Raw genomic sequence first — 21,954 nt, 5'->3', positions numbered from 1 at the left:
GCCTAAACCAAATTAAAATATAATTGAGAAATATTTAACAAAAAACAAATAAAATACAATAAAACAGGTAATATTGACATGTGGTTTTCTAAGTCAATATGTACCCACATGGATCCTTATGTAGTTATATATAAACTTATAAATGAGTTTGACACAATTGATTTGCAGAATATACTGGTGAAGTAATGGATGCTATAAAGAAAGGGGTCAAAGGAAGTGACTGATCCAACATTCTGGCCTTCTTTTGCTCTTCCCAACAGACATTCCATCTTCCCCTCCACCTCCCAGAAGGTCTAGTTTCCTTCAAAGCTCAGCTCAACCACTATCTTCCACATGAAGCTTTTCCTAATTCCCTAGCTGTTAGTGCCTTTCCTCCAGAAACACCTTATATTTATGTGTGTTTTGTATCTATTCCATATATCATTTTATAAAGGCAGTCTAGTATAGTGGGTAGAAATTTGGCCATAGAATTAGAAAGACCTGTGGTCAAGCCCTGATTTTGAAACACACTGGCTCTGTGACCCTGGATAAGTAATTTAACCTTTTAAAGCTTCAAATAACTATTTGAGATTTTAAGTTGCAGAGTAAGTACAGACTTGCTTGGAAGATGGAACTGCCTACCAAAGAACAATAAAATCCTAAGTCCTGTTCATATTCCTATATTTTCATATATACATCTGTTATACCCCCAAATAGAATGTAAAGTCTTTTGTCTTTGTGTCCCCAGAATTTAATTGTGTATGAAATATAGAAATCATTTAATAGATTCCTGTTGTTTGAATGACTGGATATTCTTCCATCAGTCCCAACAGGAGAAAATTAAAGACATAAGAGATGATTCTCTGAGGAAAAAGGATGGAGAAGAATATTTTGGGAAAGGAACATAAAAAATATTTTTGAATAAAAATAATAACTTAATGAGCAGGTATACTCTAAAAAGAATTATGTTTGTGTTTTTTGTCATTTTTAGTCATGATCAAATCTTCATGCCTCCACTTTTGGGTTTTCTTGGTAAAGATACTGGAGTGGTTTACCATTTCCTTCTCCAAATAATTTAACAGCTGACAAACTAAGGCAAACAGGCTAAGTGACTTGCTATTAAATGCCCTAGGCTGCCTGATTCCAAGCCCATGCTCTATCCACTGCATGACCTACCTAGCTGCTCTCTGAAGGTAATGAGCAGTGATAAAACCAAGGGAAAGAGACCAGACCAAAGCTGAATTTTTAATTTTGCATCTGGATAACAGAGGACTTAATTGACCCTTCCTGTATTCAGGCCAACATTCCATCAATCCAAACTAACCTAAATGAGTCAGTAATATTCCAGCAGTTCCATTTACAAGGCTGACTCAAGTCATGATATTTTACCAAGACTGGAGGCCATTCATTTGATTAAACCAAGGTAAATATCCAAGTGTATTAGTCTCATCACTGTCACATTCGGAACAAATGGACCAGGATTCATGTGAAATGCAAGTGGACAGCCAATTCATCTTATTAGGTCCTTTTTGACTCAGGAAGAATGGGAATGTTGGCACAGTGACAAAGAAAAAAAATGACAAGAGGAGAAGATGAAGGAAGTGCTCGTGGGAAGGTGGGAGGATTATTTTCAATTGAAAAGTGGCAGTTCATTTTGAAATGGTTACAGTTGACTGGATATGCACCCAGAGCATTAAGTAGAAGGCATATGTTTTTTAAGGAATAAAAACACATCTTGATTCAAAGTTGTAAGGGGCTGGGCAGTAAATCAAGAGATGTATGGTAGCAATAAACAGACTAAACAATTTTCCAGGTCTACCTCATAGTTTTAAAAAAGTGGTATAAGGGATAAAACAGAGGAAATATATGATAGGAAATGTTATTGGAAAAATAGCAAGACAGAGGAATCTCAAATGGATAGCCTGAATACTGGTTGCCTTGGTACTGCAGAAAAGTAAAGAGATCAGAGAGAGGAGTCAGTGAACAAGCATTTATTTATTTATTTATTTGTTTGTTTGTTTATTTATTTTTGTGGAGCAATGGGTTTAAGTGTCTTGCTGAAGGTCACATAGCTAAGTATCAAATGTTTGAGGTTGCATTTGAACTCAAGGCCTCCTGACTCCAGGGCCAGTGCTCTTTTTCCACTGTGCAACTTAACTGCTTAAACAGGCATTATTAAGTGTACCATATTTGTCAATGTCATATGATATGATGCTAATCACTAAGGATACAGAGAGGCAAAAAACAGCCCATCAGGACACTCCCTTACGGGGATGGATGGATGGGTTTCATTCAATGACAGGCACCATTCTGCACCTATATCTGTGAAATCATGAATCTGCTGAGAAAAAAAAAGTTCCTAGAAGGTAGATTTTTTTAAGTTTTTTTTTTTTGTAAGGCAAACAGGATTAAGTGGTTTGCCCAAGGCCACACAGCTAGGTAATTATTAAGTGTCTGAGACCGGATTTGAACCCAGGTACTCCTGACTCCAGGGCCAGTGCTTTATCCACTACACCACCTAGCCACCCCGGTAGATTTTTTTTGTTATTATTTTTATAACTTTTTTCCCCCTCTGTGACCTCAATAAAAAATAAATAAAAAAAATAAAAAAGAACCACAGCAGAAAATTGTCTTAGAGTCAGTCAGCCTGTAAAGCTGGAAGAAACCTTAGGGTGCATTTAGTGCAAACCATGAATTTTTCAGAGAAGGAAACTGAAGCCAAGGAAGGTAAGTGGCTTGTCCAAGATCACAAAAATAATCTGAAGCAGAGTCAGAATTTAAACTATCTGTTAACTCCAAATCCAAATCCAATACTTTTTTATATTGGCTAATGAAGGTTTCATGAGAGTCCTTTAATATCCTCTCAAAAAGAATGAAGAAAATACTGAACACATCAGGCATTTACTATTCTTTCCTACATATAATTCCCTGTTATCTGATATTGAACTTGGTTGCTATGTTAGTTGATTTTTGCTGGATTGCATTTTTCTTTTCTATATTATTCTTTTTCAGAAGTGGGGTGGCTCTTTGCAAAGGGAGCCTGATATTTAATGGAAAATGTAGGCAAATTAAGAACAAAATATGTTAATGAATTATATCAAAAAGAAAGATCAGATAAAAATAGTTGAACATTTTTAGAAACATGTGTCACAAAATACAACACTTTAATTTCCCTTTCTCTGATAAAACATATGCACTTGGATATACAAAATAAATGTCTTGTTACCAAGATTTTGAATTCTGAGATTAAGAAACATAAAAAACTTTATCAATCTTTATTTTCATAGTACATTCAATTTATACACAATTATTTTACTAAATTATATAGAAAATATAATTATGAGACAACAAAAAATAATATTTATGCCACAAAATTATTTGGCTTCTTACTGAAGACTTCTGAGGGAAAGGAGGATTTCTGATCACTGAACTTTAAAATTTTTAAATTTGGAAATTCCAGAATTTCTTTTCTCTCCATTTATGTCATCTTAAATGCTAAGTATATTTTGAAACTTGACTTGTAGCAGAGAGGATGAATGTATCACAATAATTACCTTCTAATGTTTGCTTTCTCATTTCCCTAATATAGCAGCACAATTTATATCCTTATTATTAAGACTGAATCAGTATTTGCATTACAGACTTCTATTGACAGGGTTTAAATCTTGCCAGGAAAAAGCAGCTGTAAGTGGAAATTTGGCAAAGAATAAAGGGCTCAGGGCTGCAATAAATTTATTGTTACAAAATTTAACATGATTACTTCAGCTCAGTTTCTAAACATACACTTTTTTTTAAAAAATCACACATTATTTAACACATTTGGTACAAGTTCATAAATATTTTGGAAGCAATATGCTACAAGCTATTAAAAATAGATAAATCTTCTGACATTTGGCAAGAAATAAAGGGCTTAAAATCATTATTATTGTCATTTTTCCACCACAGCATCCAGCTTAAAATTTCCAGAAGAATTTCATTGGAATAGCCCATATGCATTCATGGCCACTGAACAAAGATATGAAATTCCATTCAATGTAAACAGTCACTAATAATACGTGAGCAACATGTAAATAGAAATTACAAGTAAGACTATTTCTAAATTAGGAGAGCTAGCCAAACTCCTACTTGCTTCAAGACATCCCTTGGAATCATATTTGTCCCTGATGCCTTCTTTCTTGGATCATGGTCTACTTGGTATGGCCTCTGTAGCAATGGAGACCACAAATACTCAAGTAAATTTTCTAAAACTTACTCTCTGTTAGCATTCTCTCTAATTCTTGAGGATGAAGAAAGTGAAGAAATAAGAAAAAAAGAATCCTCCAGAGACTGTGCTTTAGTAGTGTAGTTTGAGCAGAGCTATTACTGACAATTTTGGCAGTCTAGGTAAGAAAATCATAGTTGAGGCAAAGCAAGGAGTTTGAGTACGTAAGTCAATCTTGGAATTCTATTTGAACATAATATAAGAAGAAATTAAAGCAATTTTGTTGGAAAGTTGGAGGAATTATTAACTACTTTACCTTCCATCCTGCCAGAGTTCATGTGTTAAAAGTTTATACCTTCTTAATTTTGGTATTTGGTGGTAACGTCCTGAGAACTTCACCCTAGCTATGACTATAACTAAAAGAAGGCAAGATTTCCTGAGGAATAGCAAAGTTATACTTCATCCCTTATCCAAGCAGGTGATTCCCCACTAAAGAAAAACTGTTACATTAAAATAGATATACAGGTCTAGTCCAGAAGCGATCCTCCTTTGGTTAGGGTGAGCCTTCCAAATCAGCTTCAAAAGTCTCATGAGAATAGAAGCTACCTTCATTTTTGTCAACAATGCAATTGTAAAAGTCTCTAAAACAGAAGATTTGGAGCCATCAAACCTGTCCAACAATAGTACTCTACCCTCACTGCCCTAAGATTAGGGGCACATCTCATCAACATATGATAAGCTCAGAGTTAACTTAGTTTAACTACAGAAAAAACACATGGGTCAGAGAAGGGTATAGATAAATAATGTTATAGAGAAGTTTTATATCATTTCTACTTCTGTTAGTTTGACTTTAATCAATGTAACAGTTTTTAATAAGGAACACATTTCTCTATGAGTTTTCTATAGCACCCAAAGACTCATTTTCACAGAATAAATTTGGTGCATGCTCAGCTCCTTTTTAAAGATGCAAATTTCTTAAACAGCTGCACATTTTCAAATATCTGCACACTCAACAGCATTTTATTTTAAAATTCATGTCAACTTCTATACCCACACTTACTTAGTATTTAAATATACAAAAACATACATGCAAAAATAGTCATTTTGGGCAACTAGTTTTCAAATAAGAGGATCAATAGCTGGATGAGATATTTGCATATCAAAAAAGACCAAGTACCATTAAAAATCCATACTTTTCATAAACACTTTGTTCTACATTTTTTTTAAAAAAAAAGGAAAAATGGATAGTGTCGATACAGATTTCTTCAAATAGTTTCATCCAGCTTTTCAAGAATTTAATAGTAATAAGATTATTCATGATTATCTCAATTCTGCCTTCTGGTATGATAAACCAGAGAGGGCCCTTCTTCCTCTACTTTTCTCAAGAGGTTTTCATACAAATGAAATGCATGAATGTTAAAAGAAATTTATTCATCTTAGTTGGCAGGTTGTTAAAAGGCTCTTATAATAGAACTCAACTTTATTTTCTGAGAGAATATTTCTTACAAACTACATTCCAAAATAACCTACAAAGTTAAATGCTACTTGGCAACAAACAGTAAAATATAGGATAATTCAAATAGGAAGAATACACAACATATAACTAGTGCATAAGTAAGAAATGATGGACTCAAGTCTCAAGGTAGATAAAGAATTAGAACTATAAAGGGTGACCCCAAAAGGGAACTGACTTTTAAAACCAACCATATCAAAAAATTCAAATAGAAACCATACTTCAAGGACAGGTTATAAACACATTCTGATGTTGCTATTTGTTTCTCAAAACATTTTAGGAATCACCTTCCAAACTATTTTCCAACTAGGTGATGAAATACAAAAGAAATTCTCATCTCCTTACTTATCGCCTTATTTACTATCATATCTCATTTGGACCAAATGAAGTACAATCCTTCATTATCTCCCTCCTTATTCCAATCCATATATAACAAACTTCTATTCTGGAACCTCTATGGAGGTTCCTCTGGAACCTCTACATTCTCTTTCTTTTTCATCTCATTACCTCATGGTTCTATTAGTTATCTCTATTCAGAAGACCCTCAGATCTACCCTTCTACTCCTATTTCCCATTCACACATCCTGGCCTTTTTCCTCTTCTTCATACACAACACCTTATCTCTTATCTATATGCTCCTACATTGGCTATTCCCCTGGTTGGATATAATCCCTTCTAAAATCTCCACCTCTCAGAAAACTTTTATATTCAGTTCAAGCATCTGTGAATTCTTTGTCTGGTCCATCTGCAACTGCTAATTTTTCTCTCCCCCAAATTACTTGTATCTGTTTTTTAATATATTATATATATATTAATAATATGTATATTATATGTGGATAAATACACATCTCCTCTGCTGCTGATGTGTTCCCCTTGACAGTACTTTCCATTTACTCTGTCTCTGTCTTCTAAGTACATAAATATTTACATGTTATCTTCTCCATTAGAATGTAAGAGCTTTTGAGAGCAAGGGCAGCACTTTCCCTTTTCTTTGTATCCTCAGCCCTTAAATGCTTGGTGATTTCTCAATTTAATGATCTATGTATTCAGTTCTGCTTTCTCTCCTGAAATCCTGTCTATTGGGCTTTTGTAAAAGAATGTCTCCCAGGCCTTTCAAACTCAACATTCAATGACAGAATTCAATATCCTTTCTCCATAAACACATCTTTCTTTATTTATGTCAAAGGCACTACCATCCAGGTTGGCAACAGCAGCACTATCCTCAACTTTCCACTTTCCCTCACCTGAGATTTATAAATCATTTGCAAAATTCCTGCTGATGCCTCCATCTCTCACATCTGTCCTCTTCTCTCAATTTAACGTGACTACCTCATCATCGCGTTCTGGCTCTCTTGCTTCTATTACAGCCTCCTAACTGATCTCCCTGCTTCAAGTCTTTCTCCTCCCAGGCCATCCTCCACACAGCTGCTACCATAGAACTCCTAAATTACAAGTCTAACTAAATTACTCACCTGCTCAATAAAAGCCAGTGATGCCCTATTACCTAAAGTAATAAATGCAGACTCCTCTGTTTGCTGTTTCAAACCCTTCTTGGCCTGACAAGCCTCCTATTCCAGCTTATACTCTCCACATCTTCTTCAGTCTAGCCAAACTAATCTCCCATCCATTGCAGCCCATCTTCCATCTCTGGAAGACTTTAAACAGTCTTGTCCACTACATTTAGAATGCACTCCCTCTTTCCTCTCACCTCTAAGAATGCCTAGTTTCCTTCAAAGCTTATGTGAGACCATTTCCGATTCCCCCAAATGGCTAGTTCCTCCCACCCCCCCAAAAAAATTAACTCATATTTATTCTGGGCATATTTGTGTGAATATAGATAATTAGACACTTCTGCAAAGCTCTGCAAAGCTCAAATCTTATACTTGTATATTGTAATATTGTATATATTATCATGGAATTGTATATTTTATATTGTAAAAATTAAAGAAATACATATATAGTTGTTTATCAACTAGAATAATAAAAACCAATAATAATAGTAATAATAGCATTTATATACTGCTCAAGGATTTAAAAAGTTCTTTACATATGTTAGCACATTTGAACAGAAGTTCATTGAGGTGTTTTAACTTTCACTTTTATATTGGCAGCACATACCTCATGGTAGCCCACAGTAAGCAATCAATAAATTGTTGACTGACTGATCACTAGACTTAGTGCTTTGGCTAAAAGATAAAGGCTGCTTATTATTGAGGAAATCCAAAAATACAATTTTAAAAATGCTCTGAGCAACAATAGTATTTTAAGAATTAATGTGGGGGGTGACTAGGTGGTGCAGTGGATAGAGCACTGGCCCTGGAGTCAGGAGTGCCTGAGTTCAAATACAGCCTCAGACACTTAATAATTACCTAGCTGTGTGGCTTTGGGCAAACCACTTAACCCCATTTGCCTTGCAAAAACCTAAAAAAAAGAATAAATGTGGAGTCTTCTGAAGGAGTTTCAAAGAAATAATAAGCACCCACTTGACTCTATAACCCCTAGCACATGGCAAAATCTTCCACTAAAGTTCTCAGATGCCTTTTCCTGGTATTCAGGTGACCATAGGCTGTTAAAGGCTTTTGTCAATAATGTTCAAGCTCTATCAGGCCCTATCTCAAGTTCTTGCTCAAGTTATGCTTCTGGCATAAGCCTAGTAGCCAGCCAAGGGCTGTCAAAGTTAAGGCTGAGAAGCTGTTCAAATGACAGAGCCAAGACAATTTAAATTTCTTGCTTCTATATGTCTAGACCCTCAAATACTACCTGATATGACAACTCACAGAAACAAGCTACTAAGGTACAAAAGAGGGATTACCCATAACAATAAATTACAGATATCTTGAAGTCCTGAAGAGTATGTTTAAACGTCAGTCACATTATTTTCAAGTCACATCTGATAATGGCATTTAAACTCTTAGAAGAAAGAAAATGAAGAAGAGTCTAAAAAAATTCTTTGAAAAGAAGGAATGGCTATCAACAACACAGAAAAGGCCAAAACATTCAGTCCTTGTGCTACATTAGATTAACAAAAGGTCTAACTAGTGAAGCTGGTTTATGTTTCAGTAAAGCTTCACACTAAGTGGACATGATACTCTCAAAGAAAATTCAGCACTATACCTGAGGCACCTCTCAGATGGCATTCTGAAATTTTCTGCTCCTGTGACTCTGCTTTAAAACCCTTTGGAGGAATTAGCAAGCATTCCAGCTGAACAAAAAAAAGGAGAAGGAAAAATGTATTAATCTAAAAATACAACTGCATTCTGAATTTTCATGAGTCGTGGTAATCCTAAGAATCTCAAAGGGGTTCACTGAGTATTATAACGTACATCTGGTAAGGCAAATGTTCCAACTATTAGGCTACTTTAATAAGTGTTAAGGATCTATAATTTTGCACATTCTTGGAACTTCAGAGAAATTTCCTCCTCTGCATTGTGAAAGGGGTTGGACTATATGAGTCTAAATAGTTCTAACAACCTATGAATCTAAGAAAACATCTTGAAGATCATGCTGAGCCAAGAAAGGAGGGGCAGGGAACCCACCAAGCAAAGGCAAAAAAAATATTTGTTCCCAAAAACATAAGACTATAGAAACTGATTATCCATCTCTTATTTCCAATAGCCTTCTGAACATCTCCACCCACATGCTTCCTTTCACCTGAATTAAGACTCCTACCCTTGGGACCCAAGCTTTGATTGAAGAACTTCTACCTTATCTGACCCTGTCCCTGACCCACTCCACCACTTCCTAGTCATCTCCAAGTCACATTACCTCTCATATACTCTTTAAAGCTCTCCTCTCCTCTCACTTTTCCATGGTTGCTCATCTTTTGTGCTGTTCTTCTTATCAAAACATAAGGTCCTGAGGGGCAGCTAGATGGCACATTGTGTATGGCATCAGCCATGGAGTCAGGAGGACCTGAGTTCAAATCTGAACTCAGACAATAATTGCCTAGCTGTGTGACCTTGGGCAAGTCACTTAACCCTATTTCCTTGCCAAAAAAACATGTTTCCAGAAACTCTAAGTATATAGTAATAAAAAAAAATTAATAAGCAAAAATAAAGATGAAATATAATTACATTGTAAAAAAAAATAAGGTCCTTGAGGACAGGAATGATCTGTCTTAACTACATTTGTACTCCACAGTGATCAGCAAAGGAGTACATGGCACATTATACATGTGTGTGTGTGTAAATGATTTTTATTAACTTATTAACTTATTATATTTTATTAACTTATACCTCAAGCAATATATCTATAAATAAGCTTTATCTTCCCACAAAATAATCAACCTACCTCCACCTTTCTCTCTACATTTCCCCTGATAATAACATAATTCATAGCACAGGAGTGTTTTTGACTCTTCCCTTTCCTTCACTATACAGAAATCATCTAATCCCAAGTTCTACTCAATATTGAATACATTAATCTTGGCATTAAAATCCTCAACAATATTGCTTCAACTACATATCCAGTCTAATAATAGACACTGGACATTCTAATCACATCAAGATGCTTCTCCATCCTCATTATCATCTGCATTCACCTAATTCTTATGTTCACCAATATTATCTTCCATTCCTCAAAAGTACTTCATCCATTTTCCCATTTCCATTTAATCAAATCCTCTCTTCCTTCAAACCCTAGTTTATGTGTCAACTACTCCTTGCGGTTCTACCCGATGTCTCCAAGATTCTCTCTCCTCAAATTTCTGACATCATTTTCCTCAAATCTCTCAATTTGATTTAATTTATTAAGTACTTAGCCGGCACACAACACTAGATATTGGAGATTCAAAGACAAAAACAAAACAACCCTTGCTCTCATTCTACATACCCTCTTTTTGTACTTAATATAGTTTTATCTTTATTTCTGTTATTTGGGCACATCTTCCTAACACTCATCTACATTAGATTGAAAGCTCTTTAATATCAGGTCTCTATTTTACACAAGTTCCCTTAATCTAGCTTAGTACCTTACACAGGCACTTAAATAAATGTTGTGCTTTTTAAAAAAAATGGATTCATAGTAACATAGAATTTGAAAGACAGGAAGTTAAGTCAAAACCTCTAATTCTGCAGACAAAGGCTAGTTCCTTCCTCTTTTAGGACTTTATTATTTCCTTCTCAAATGTGAAAATGGCTGAGCTGAATTTTAAAATTATCCCTCATCTTAGCTGAATGATTTCCATAGAAAAGTGAAATTGTGTCCAGAAAATTTAATACCTGGAAGGGGTTAGCAAATACAGAGACTCATCAAACTATAGAAAAATTAAAATTGAAAATATCATAGAACATACAAAAGACACGAAAGAGAAATGCATAATAACATGAAGAAAAGTTTATGAAATTGTTAGATATTAAATAACTGTGTCCATATGTTCCAACATAAATGAGTCACCTTCTCCCACCCCCCCTTCACTGTTTAATTCTAAAAGAGAAGTTATTCAAAAAATCAGCCAGGACCTGGTCTAGTCACTCTCCTTGAAAACTTACATTCATCTTTGAGATTTTCCTCACCTTGATTTCCCAATGAACAGTGACACACAAGTGACATGAGTAATCAGGGACAAAATTAATTACATTCTTTAAAACTTCTAATTCTTCTACTTTGTCCCAGACAGGTATGAAAAATATTATTTAGTGAATATAAAGTTGTATGCAAGGGATTACAAGAGAAACCGTGTCAGTCTGTGTAAATCTGCTTCAGGGAATCAGAACATGCCAAAGCCTGTAAAGACTCTACCCATCTTCTTCCATTGCCCTTAGTAGAAATTTTAATTCTTCTGTCAGTATGGAATTTCATGATTCACAGTCATAATAATATCATGAGAGAACAGTGATGTTTAAGATGGGTTTTGGTAATGACAGATTGTGCAATTTTCTACCCCAATATCCTTCTATTACTCAATTCTGGGATTGACTAAATTTATCAATCTGCAACACTTGTCCATGATATAAAAGTAGCAAGGATTACAAATCTTCTCCTTTGTAGCAGTGCATTCTTCAAAGGTCTCACACCTTTACATTCTACAGATTTTTAGGAAGCAGTCACAGAGAAATGTGAAGAATCTGGCCCCCCATCAAGAAAAAGGCTGAGGAAGGAGGAATAACTGAGGCAAGAAAGAGAGGATGATCCCACTGAGACAAAACACTGAATGCTGGTGCAAGTGGGGCAGGCCTCACCTGGATGAATGGTTCTGGAAAGCGCCATCAAACTCCATGAAGTTAAAGGTTAAATTAAGAAACAGATTTAAAACACCAAGAAGAGAATATTTCAAAAACATAATGAAAAATCTAGATGTGAATGTAGGGACTGTTCAAAAGATGAAGGTGCTCTGGCACTGAAACTGGTTCTGAGGTATGTTTTTTTAAAACTACAAATTCAAGCAAGGCAAAGGGTTAGAAGGTGATCATTCCCTAAGAAACAAAGGTTCAAGGGGCAGGAGTCCCCTGGTGAAGTCTACAAATATTATCTGTGGGAGTTTCAGTACTGTGGCCATCAGTAAAGACCTTCCCTACAGGAGGGAGAATTGCAGAGGATGGTGATGCTGGGGCTGAACCATGGGAAGAAGAAATGTAGCTGGTAGTGTCTGAGATGACTGACAATCACCATCCATCAGGAGCTGAGGAGAATTACAGGAGGTGGAGAACGGAGAGCAACAGGGAGAAGCAACCTGCTGCCCCATCCCTAACCCCTGTTCTGAAGTACAAGATTGCAAGTCAGAGAGACTGCAGAGATGAATGGCATGATTTTCCAGTGGAGGCAAATGAGGCCTTGCTGCAGAAAAATATTTGTGTATACATATATATTAAACTTTCTGACTTAATAAGCCTGAGTGAAAAGTAAGGAGGTTTAAGTCCAAAAGAAAGAAAAAGTAAGTCCAGTAGGGAATCAGTACATGTTATGATCTGTCTATAATATGAACTCTTTCACCCCATTTACTAATATAAATCTCTATAATCTGACAAGAAGATAAATATTTCTGAAGTATTCTTCATAAAAATATATTTTCCTAAAAAACTCCATTAGAATATTTTGTCAATTATGTGTCAATGGATCTTTAAATTTTATAAACTTCATTCACTGCAAGGGGAACCAGTAGGAACCCTTGCAAGTCTTTCAGGTATTGACACAAATAATAATCCAGAAGTTTGAATAGAAGAGTCTCAAAATGTACCTGGAACTTTTCGTTCAGAAAATCTATGACGCAAGCATTATATGCACTGTGCTAACTACTAATGCAACTTATTACCTTTTAAAATCACATGTCATAATTTATGTAATGATTTTGTTTTCTATCCACTTTATTTTTCCATTGTGAATAATCTTTTCACTGAATACACTCTAAAGTGCTCTGGGGCAAAACGCAATTTCTGCAATGTCATTTGCAATGAGGAGAATTTTGGAGAACCTCACCATCAAAAGGAACTCCTTTTCTTTAATTCATATTTTACTTTGGCAGAAAGTTATGTAAGGAAAATAATTTTTTGAATTTCCTCTAAAATTAAGGTTAGGAGAAAAGCTATAAACACTACATCTTGACAGAATCTTAATGTTTTCATTGTCAAACACAGAATTTTCATTCTTTACATATTGCTTTATTTTTATTTTTTAGATTTTTTTTCAAGACAATGGGGTTAAGTGGCTTGCCCAAGGCCACGCGGCTAGGTAATTATTAAGTGTCTGAGGCCGGATTTGAACTTAGGTACTCCTGACTCCAAGGCCAGTGCTCTATCCACTGCACCACCTAGCCACCCCTCATATTGCTTTATTTTAAAAAGGGGGGACCTTTAAGACCATATGGAAGGGCAGCTAGTGGCATGGTAGTTAGAGCACCAGCCCTGGAGTCAAGAAGACTTGAGTTCAAATCCGGCCTCAGACACTTAATAGTTACCTAGCTGAATGACTTTGGGTCACTCATTGCCCTCCAAAAACCAAAAAACAAAGCAAAACAAAAATAAAAACAAAAACAAAACAGACCATATAGAGTTGTGTGGTACTCACAAAAATCTCCAAATTTTAGAGTTGAGGAATACTGAACATCATGTAATTCATTTTGCATATGCTATAGTGTAATTATGGGTAGTAACTGTTATTCAGATTTTGAAGTGATATCCAAATCTTCATGATTCCATATGGGCTTGCCTTGGCAAAGATACTAGAGTTGTTTGTCATTTTCTTCTCCAGATCATTTGACAGATAAGGAAGTTGAGGCAAACTAGATTAAGTGATTTGCCCAGTATCCACAGCTGGTAGATGTCTGAGGCCAGATTTGAAATCAGGTTTTCCTAACAGTGCTCACTTCACTGTGCCACCTTATTTGCTGTAATATTACAACATATATACTAAAGAGGAAAAATAAGCAGATACAGCTACTTATCTCCAAATCTTCATTTCTTCATTTGTATGATTTTACTATGTTGATTGTAAATACATAAATCTTTATAGCATTATATTTTTTCTCATTCTATGTAAACAAATCTTCATGGAAGATCTGGGGAAGAAAAGGGGAATCAGTACATGTTATGCTTTTCAACACAATTTACTGATACAAATTAGTGTAACCTGTCAAGGAGATAAATAAATTTTAAGTTCGTTACATAAAAATGCATTTTTTTAAAAACTTCATTAAAATGGCTTATCAACTGTATAGCTATCAGTCTTTTAAATTTACAAACTTCATTGTTTGTAACGACTAAAATTACACCCTTTTTAAAAAATGTATTTTCAATTGATCTTTTATTTTTACATCATTTAGAACTTTTGCTGTATTCCTCTAAGAGATTTATCACTTTTAATAAATATTTTTAAAAGTGAAAATGGAGGAAGAGACGAAAAAACATCTTTCAATTCTTTTAAAAAAATAATCCTGATGAAAAAAATCAACGTTCTCCACCAGTGAACTTATTCACCTCCGATGTCCTCTTGGGATCAAGGTCTTCTCAGCTCTGTTCCTGAGTTTCATTTCAAAACCACACCTCTGGGTGGCTAGATGACACAGTGGATAGAGCACCAGCCCTGGAGTCAGGAGAACCTCAGTTCAAATCCGGCCTCAGACACTTAATAATTACCTAGTTGTGTGGCCTTGGGCAAGCCATTTAACTCCATTTGTTTTGAAAAAAAAAAAAAAAAACCTCACATCTCTGTTCCTGACTCTCATTCTGGAATATTCCTCAGCCCTAAGACCTCTTCTCCCTAGAACATCTCACTAATCGATTACTGCAGACGTCTTGAGCTGAGATAAATCCCTCCACGATATCCTCTCTCTTCTCCCCCTGGTAAGTTCCTCCTGGTATCTATCATTTTGTGGATGGTCCTGGTGCCAGCTCCAATTTTCCTCCCAGTCCTGTCTGATATCCAGACTTCCAAGTCATACTCCACCATGGAATATATCTTCAACCCAAAACCCCCCCCAACCTTTTCAGCTCCCCTTTGTGTGTTGCTGTTCAGACATTCAGTAGTATCTGACTCTTCATGACAAGACTTCAGTTCTCTACTATCTCCCAAAGTCTGTCCAAACTCATGTTCATTACTTGCATGACACCATATATTCATCTCATCTTCTGCTACCCCTTCTTTTGCTGTCAATCTTTCCCAACATCAGGGTTGTTTCCCAGGAATACTTTATTCTCATTATAAGACCAGAGTATTTAAACCTCAGCTTTAATATTTGTCCTTTCAATGAGTAGTCTTAATTAATTTAAGTATTTCCTGATTTAATCTCCTTTTTGTCCAGGGGACTCTTAAAAATCTTCTCTAGCACTATTATTTGAAAGAAGTGATTCTTCAGCACTCAGTTTTCCTTTTAGTCAAATACTCACATATATTACTACTAAAAAATCATAGCTTTGACTTTACAGTGGGCACAGGGATATCTCTGCTTTTGATTATATTGTACAGATTTGCCATTGCTTTTCTTCCAAGGTGCAAGCATCTTTCAATTTCATGGCTGCAGTATTGTTTGCAGCGATCTTTGAACCCAAGAATATGAAATTTGACACTGCTTCCATTTCTTCTCCCTCTTTTCTACCAGGAAGTGATGGGACCAGTTGCCAAGATCTTTTTTATTTTGATGTTAAGCTTTGAACTAGCTTTTACACTCTCCTCTTTTAACCCCTATCATAAGAATCCTTAATTCTTCATATTCTGCCATCAGAGAGGTATTATCTACATATCTGAGATAGTTGGAATTCTCATGGTAATCTTTATTCCTGCTTTTGATTTGCCAAATCTAGTATTTAACAAGCTAATAAAAGATGATAATCAACTGATCCATGTTTGAATCTAACTTGACTAGTATCAGATTCCTCTGGAGACAAGATGATATGGTAATCCCACCTCTGAGGATTTACCAGAATTTGTTGGGATTCACATAGTCAAAGTACTTTAACAAAATCAATAAAGGAGAAATAAATGTTTTTCTTGGGTTTCTGGAATTCCCTTGCTTTCTCAATAGTCCATCACATGTTGGCAATTTGATCTCTTGTTCCTCTGCCCTTCTGAAATCTAACCTGAAGTTTTGGCATTTCTCAGTTCAGATGCTGCTGATGGTTCACTTGCAGAAACTTAACATAACCTTGCAGAGATATGAAATGAGTACAGTTATTTAGTAATTTGAAAATCTTTGGCATTTTCCTTTTTTTAGAATTAGAATTTAAATTGATCTTCTCCAAACCAGTGGCCACTATTGAGTTTTCCAGTTTCAGCAGTGTTTTTCTTACCCTTTTATCGACAAAGAAAGCCACTCCATTTCTTCTAAAAGATTTTTGTCCACACTAGAATAAGTAATGATTACCTCAATTGAATTCACCTTTCCTGTACATATTTAAGTTCACTGACACCAAAGATGTTAATGTTTAATCTTTCTATTTCCCATTTGACCACATCTAGCTTACCCTTGCTTCCAGGATCCTATTAAATACTGATCTTTACAGTATCAAACATTCCTTTTGTCACCAGACACATCTGCAGCTGAGCTTCCTTTCAGCTTTGGTCCATCTACTTTATTCTGTTTGGGACTACTTGTTCCTCCACTCTTCCCCAGTAATGTGCTGGACACCTGACCTGAAGGGCTCATCTTTCGATGTCATATCTTTTATCATTTTAATACTATCCAAAGGGTTTTCTTGGAAAAGATGCTAAAGAGGGCTGCAATTTCCTTCTCTAATGGGTACTCTCTGTTATGATCTTGGATAATTTGGTAGAGCTTACAGTTTTATTAACTCTCACAAGTCCATCTGCCATGATAAAGTAGTAATCCAGGAGGGGCTGGAATGTATGCTCTTTGAGGGTAGGTAAAATCTATCAAAGGTATCACAATACTTAGAATAAGATCTGATATATAGCAAGAACTTAATTTCTTCATTCATTTCATCTTTCTAAATCTGTTCTTGATAATGTCATAGCATTCATTTATGACCATTTTGTAATTATTGTCTTTGAATTTACATTGGTATAGTCATTGTGTAAATGGTTTACTTGGCTGTGTTCACATCATTTTGAATAAGCATATGAGTCTTTTCACGGTTCTCTATATTCATTATGTTCTTTATTTCTTGTATCAATATTACATTACATGATATTTATATACAATTTGTTTTCATTAAAATTTAAATTGCATTTTTTTTCTCCAATAGGAAGGTAAGCATGTCTTCTTTTACTTTTTTCCAAATCTGAATTTTGTAAATGAAAGAAATTTAATTTCACATTTATTTGTTAATTTAACAAATGAGCATTCATGATAGTGTCAGAAAAAAACAGTATGCAATATCACAGTATAATTAACTCAGGGATCTGATTAAAAACATGGCACTGCTAACATTCTTGTCAAAATCAACACAATAAAAACGAAAAGGATAAAATATCCTGAAAAGCATGGCACCTAGTATAAGTGCTTGATTTTGAATCACACAAATATTTCTAATGCCACAAAATTGGGAGTCCAGAAAAAAAAATTCTTTTTGAAATTTGTGTTTTTGTAGGAATAAGAAAAACTAGGTCTGAACAAATGAGTTCTAAAGATTAATCGGCTGTCAAAGACAATGTTAAATGATTTCTAAGGGCTTTTTGTTTCCTTCAACATTTCAACTACGCTTTTGTTGCATCCTAAGAAAATTCAATTTTCCCTTAATCATTTCATCTCTAGAGACCAACTCAGGATTTTGGCTCTCTTTAAAATTATTAAGTAGACTTCAATACTTAATGAATGGAGCCAGGATTAAAATGCAGGTCATTAAGAACAACTTAAGAATAGTCAATCTAGAAATAATTTCCAATGATTAATTCTTACAAATGGATCATTAGTAAGTCCTCCCCTTAGACTAAACAAATCTTAATGACTAATGTTTTTAAAAGAGACTTTTAAAGCTCTGCTTAATAACTGCCTTACAGCGTATCCTGCTCTCTTTGTTATGAGGAAGGCATTCATCAATGTATAAACAAGTACATTCTGAAAAAAAATTGTTTTTAAATTTCATTTTCTTTTTCAATTAACAAACAAATCTTTCCTTTCCCTTCAACTTCAAATTCTAATTTAAAGAAAAATCATACAATAAGTACATATAAATTAAACAATTCTTCTATCAGTCATGGTCAAAAATATGTCTGATTATGCATCTTGAATCCATCACCACTCCATGAAGAGGAGAGTAGTGTAGTTAATAATAAGTCCTCTGAAATCATGGTTGGTCATTGTATTACAAACAAAATTCCACTGGTCAAAATTGCTGGAGATGGAGAGGAATGAAGATGAAAGGTTCTGTCCTGCTAAGAAATCATACATATACGTACACACATACATGTATATATACACATAAATGTATGTATGTATGTATATATAAACACACATGTTTGTGTGTGTTTATCACAAGGAAATGGGGTTATAAGTGACTTGCCCAAGTTCAGACTGCTAGGCAATTATGAAGTGTATGAGTCAGGTCTTCCTGACTCCAGGGCCGGTGCTCTATCCACTATGACACCAAGCTGCCCCCAAACTAATATTTTTGATACATTTATTACACACACTAGCTGAAAATCTTGACTCCCTAGTGATCCCTTTAGTTTCATCCCTTTCTCCCACCCTGATCTCTCCTTGCTCGACTAGTATTTAGCCAAGATCAAACTTCATCAGCAGTTTCCTGGTGACATATTTTATAAGTGGAATTGACAAATTGGAAAGTATCTAAAGTAAGGTGATCAAGATGATGGGAGGGGATTAAACAGGACTTTATTCCTAAAATCAACTGAAGGATGTGGAGTACTTATCAAAGAGAAGACTAATAGGAGAAATCATTTGGTGTCCTCAAATATCTTAAAGGTTGTTATGTGGGAAAAGGATCAAGGGTACTAGTGATGAGGTTAATAACAATAAGCACTATTTTAAGTTTAAAGAGATGAATTTATACAAATACATTCCATAAAGTTCAAAAGTAAGTTACAAAATTTTTGATTTATCTGCTTTTCTACATAAGATGATCTTTATGTGAGTTAATAATAGTTACTTCTATATACTGTTTTGTAGCCAAGGATTAAGTTGGGGGAGTACAGGGAATAAGTTTAGTAACTTGAAGAAACCTAAATCTCAAACTGCTGAACTCCTATTTCATTTGTTTCTCTTTTTCTAACAAACAGAAAGATCTTCAGAATTGAAAGAGAACAAAACAGATATGATAACAGATCCTAGATGAACCTCAATTAGTTCAAGTCACTAGGCTAAAAATGTGGCCATTCCAAATTACCAAAAGATATTTCAGAAGCAAATGGACAACTAGATATATCAGAGAAAGAAAGTTCCTCTTTCTGAGTTCAAATCTAACCTCAGCACTTATTAGCTGGGTGAGCCTAGGCAAGTTGCTTCACCCTATATGCCTCAGTTTCCCCATTCATCAAATGATCTGGAGAAGAAAATGGCAAGTCCTTACAGAAAACCTCAATTAAACCCCAAATGGGATCAAAAGGTTGGACACAATTAAGAAATGACAGAACAATTCGCAGATGCTGTGCCCTTATCTGAAGATTATGGAAAATAGTAGAGGTGCTGCAGGTATGAAGATAGGTAAAGGTAGATATTATTAAGAGATTCAAGAAGGTGGATTTTTCAAAATAAAGTCTAGGATCTTAACTGCCAATACCTAACAAAATTTTAGAATATAATGTTAAAAGGATAGTTTAAGAACACTAAGAAAAGCAAGTGATGATGACTATAAAAAAAGGATTCATCAAGACCAAATCATATCAGTCTAACCTAATTTCTGGTTTTTCCATAGTTTTATGATTGGAATTTCAATAATGTAGCAAAAGTTAGATTCCTAATAATTTCTATGATAAAGGAGCCCTGGGATTTCCCACTACAAATAGCCCAAAAACAGATCCAGGTGTTCCACCTTTCCTAAAGGAGGGGGTGGGGAGGGGTGGGCAGAGGTGGGCAGAGGACTTCCCCAGCTCTGATTATCCAGAGGGAACCTCTGGTGCTTTCAGTCCTAACTGCATCACCCAGACCCATTCCCAGGCCTAGGGAGTGGGCAGCTGACATTTTAAACAGAAAATCCAGAGATAGCTTCCGGTCATTCCTTACTGGTTAGTTCACCAAGCAACCCCCTGGAATTCCTAACCCCAATAGGCAAGGCCTCTAGAGTTCTCAACACTGAAGGTCTGCAAAGAAGTCCCTCCCCCAAAACAAGACCCTAGGGAAAGATAACAAATTCCAAAATGAAGAAAGATCAGCACAAAGAAGGGTCTACTGAATGTTATATCTTGGACATAAGGATAACAGCTCAGAAAAGGAGGACAGAAGTGGGGTTATATGTGAAGCTTCAGAAGAGAATGTGAAAGACTTCTTAGAAAAGATCAGGCAGGAGTACAAAATTCAAATGGAAAAACTGGGAAAAGAAATGCAAGAGAAAATTAACATCTTTCAACAAAAAAAGACAGAGGAAAACAAATTCTTTAAAAATACAATTGGACAAATGTAAAAAGAAAATCCTTCAAAAACACAATTGGGCAAATAGAAAGAAATTGACGCCTTTACAAATAGAATTGACCAAATGGAAAACAAGATGCAAAGATAAATGGAGAAAATACCTCTCTGAAGAATAGACTGGGACTAATGGAAGGTAATAACTTCATGAAACACCAAGAATCTGTTAAAAAAAATTGAAGAAAATGTAAAATATCTCATTGGTAAAACAACTGACCTAGAAAACAGATCCGAGACAATTTAAGAATCATAAGACTATGTGAAAACCTTGATTAAAAAAAAAGCTTGGATAGCATTCTTTAGGATATAGTTAAGGAAAAATGTCCTGATATCCTGGAACCAGAGGGCAAAATAATCATTAAAAGAATCTATCGATCATCTCCTGAAAGGGTTCCCAAAAGGAATTTTGGTCAAACTCCAGAATTACCAGATCGAGGAGGAAATCCTGTAAGTAACAAAAAAGAAGCAATTCAAATACCAAGGAACCACAATCAGGATTACATAGAACCTGGCTACATCAACATTAAAGGATCAAAGGGCCTGGAATATGATACTCTGGAGAGCAAAAGAGCTTGGATTGCAACCAAGAATTCACTATCCAGGAAAAGTGAGCCTTCTCTTTCAGGGGAAAAGATGGATATTGAGTGAAATAGTCAATCTTTCCCGACGAAAAGACCAGAGTTGAACAGAAAATCTGATCTTCAAACAGAAGACTCAAGAGATAGATGAAAAGGTAAACAGGGAAAAGAAAAAGACTGCTATCCAGTAAGATGAAACTGGTTATATCCCCCACCTGGGAGGAAGATTCTCATAACTCTTAAGAATTGTAATGATTAAAAGAAATATACTTAGGTTGAAGTTACAGTCATTCATGGTGTGTCCATGACTTTGATAGAATGATTAAAAAGAAATAAGGAGTGCATCTAGGTGGCACAGTGATTAGAGCACCAGTCCTGGAGTCAGGAGGACCTGAGATCAAATCCAGCCTTGGACACTTAATAATTACTTAGCTATGTGATCTTGGACAAGTCACTTAACCCTACTGCCTTACAAAAACCTAAAAAGAGAAATTAGGACATTAAATAATGGGGGGACTGTAGAGAGATGAGAGGAAGAGATAAGTTGAATGGGTTGCATAGGATAATAATAGAGAGGAATAAGGAAAGAGGTGAAAACCATCTGTATCTGACTCTCATTGGATTTAGCTAAAAGAGGAATTAATATACCCACTCAATTGAGTTTAGAAATTTATCTTACCTTTCAAGTATTAAGAGGGGAAAGGGGGTAGGG

At 35.3% G+C, this 21,954-nt stretch overlaps 1 protein-coding gene across 5 annotated transcripts in view; it reads right to left on the bottom strand.

Annotated features, from left to right (window-relative positions):
- The window catches only part of KLHL32 (kelch like family member 32), a 307,584-nt gene that overhangs the window by 202,805 nt on the left and 82,825 nt on the right, over positions 1-21,954 (bottom strand). For 4 of the 5 annotated variants that reach the window (XM_074187203.1, XM_074187201.1, XM_074187197.1 and 1 more), the window contains exon 2: positions 8,808-8,895. The exons of the other annotated variant lie outside the window; for it this stretch is intronic. In XM_074187203.1, the coding sequence (XP_074043304.1) occupies positions 8,808-8,830 (23 nt within the window). In that variant the 5' untranslated portion in view covers positions 8,831-8,895. The remainder of the gene's footprint in view (positions 1-8,807; positions 8,896-21,954) is intronic. 5 annotated transcript variants of the gene reach the window in all.

This window comes from Macrotis lagotis, chromosome 5 (assembly GCF_037893015.1).
Source record: "Macrotis lagotis isolate mMagLag1 chromosome 5, bilby.v1.9.chrom.fasta, whole genome shotgun sequence".
Classification (NCBI taxonomy): Eukaryota; Metazoa; Chordata; class Mammalia; order Peramelemorphia; family Peramelidae; genus Macrotis; species Macrotis lagotis.
The sequence above is the reverse complement of the archived record's forward strand: the minus strand, read 5'-3'. Positions and strand labels throughout refer to the sequence as shown.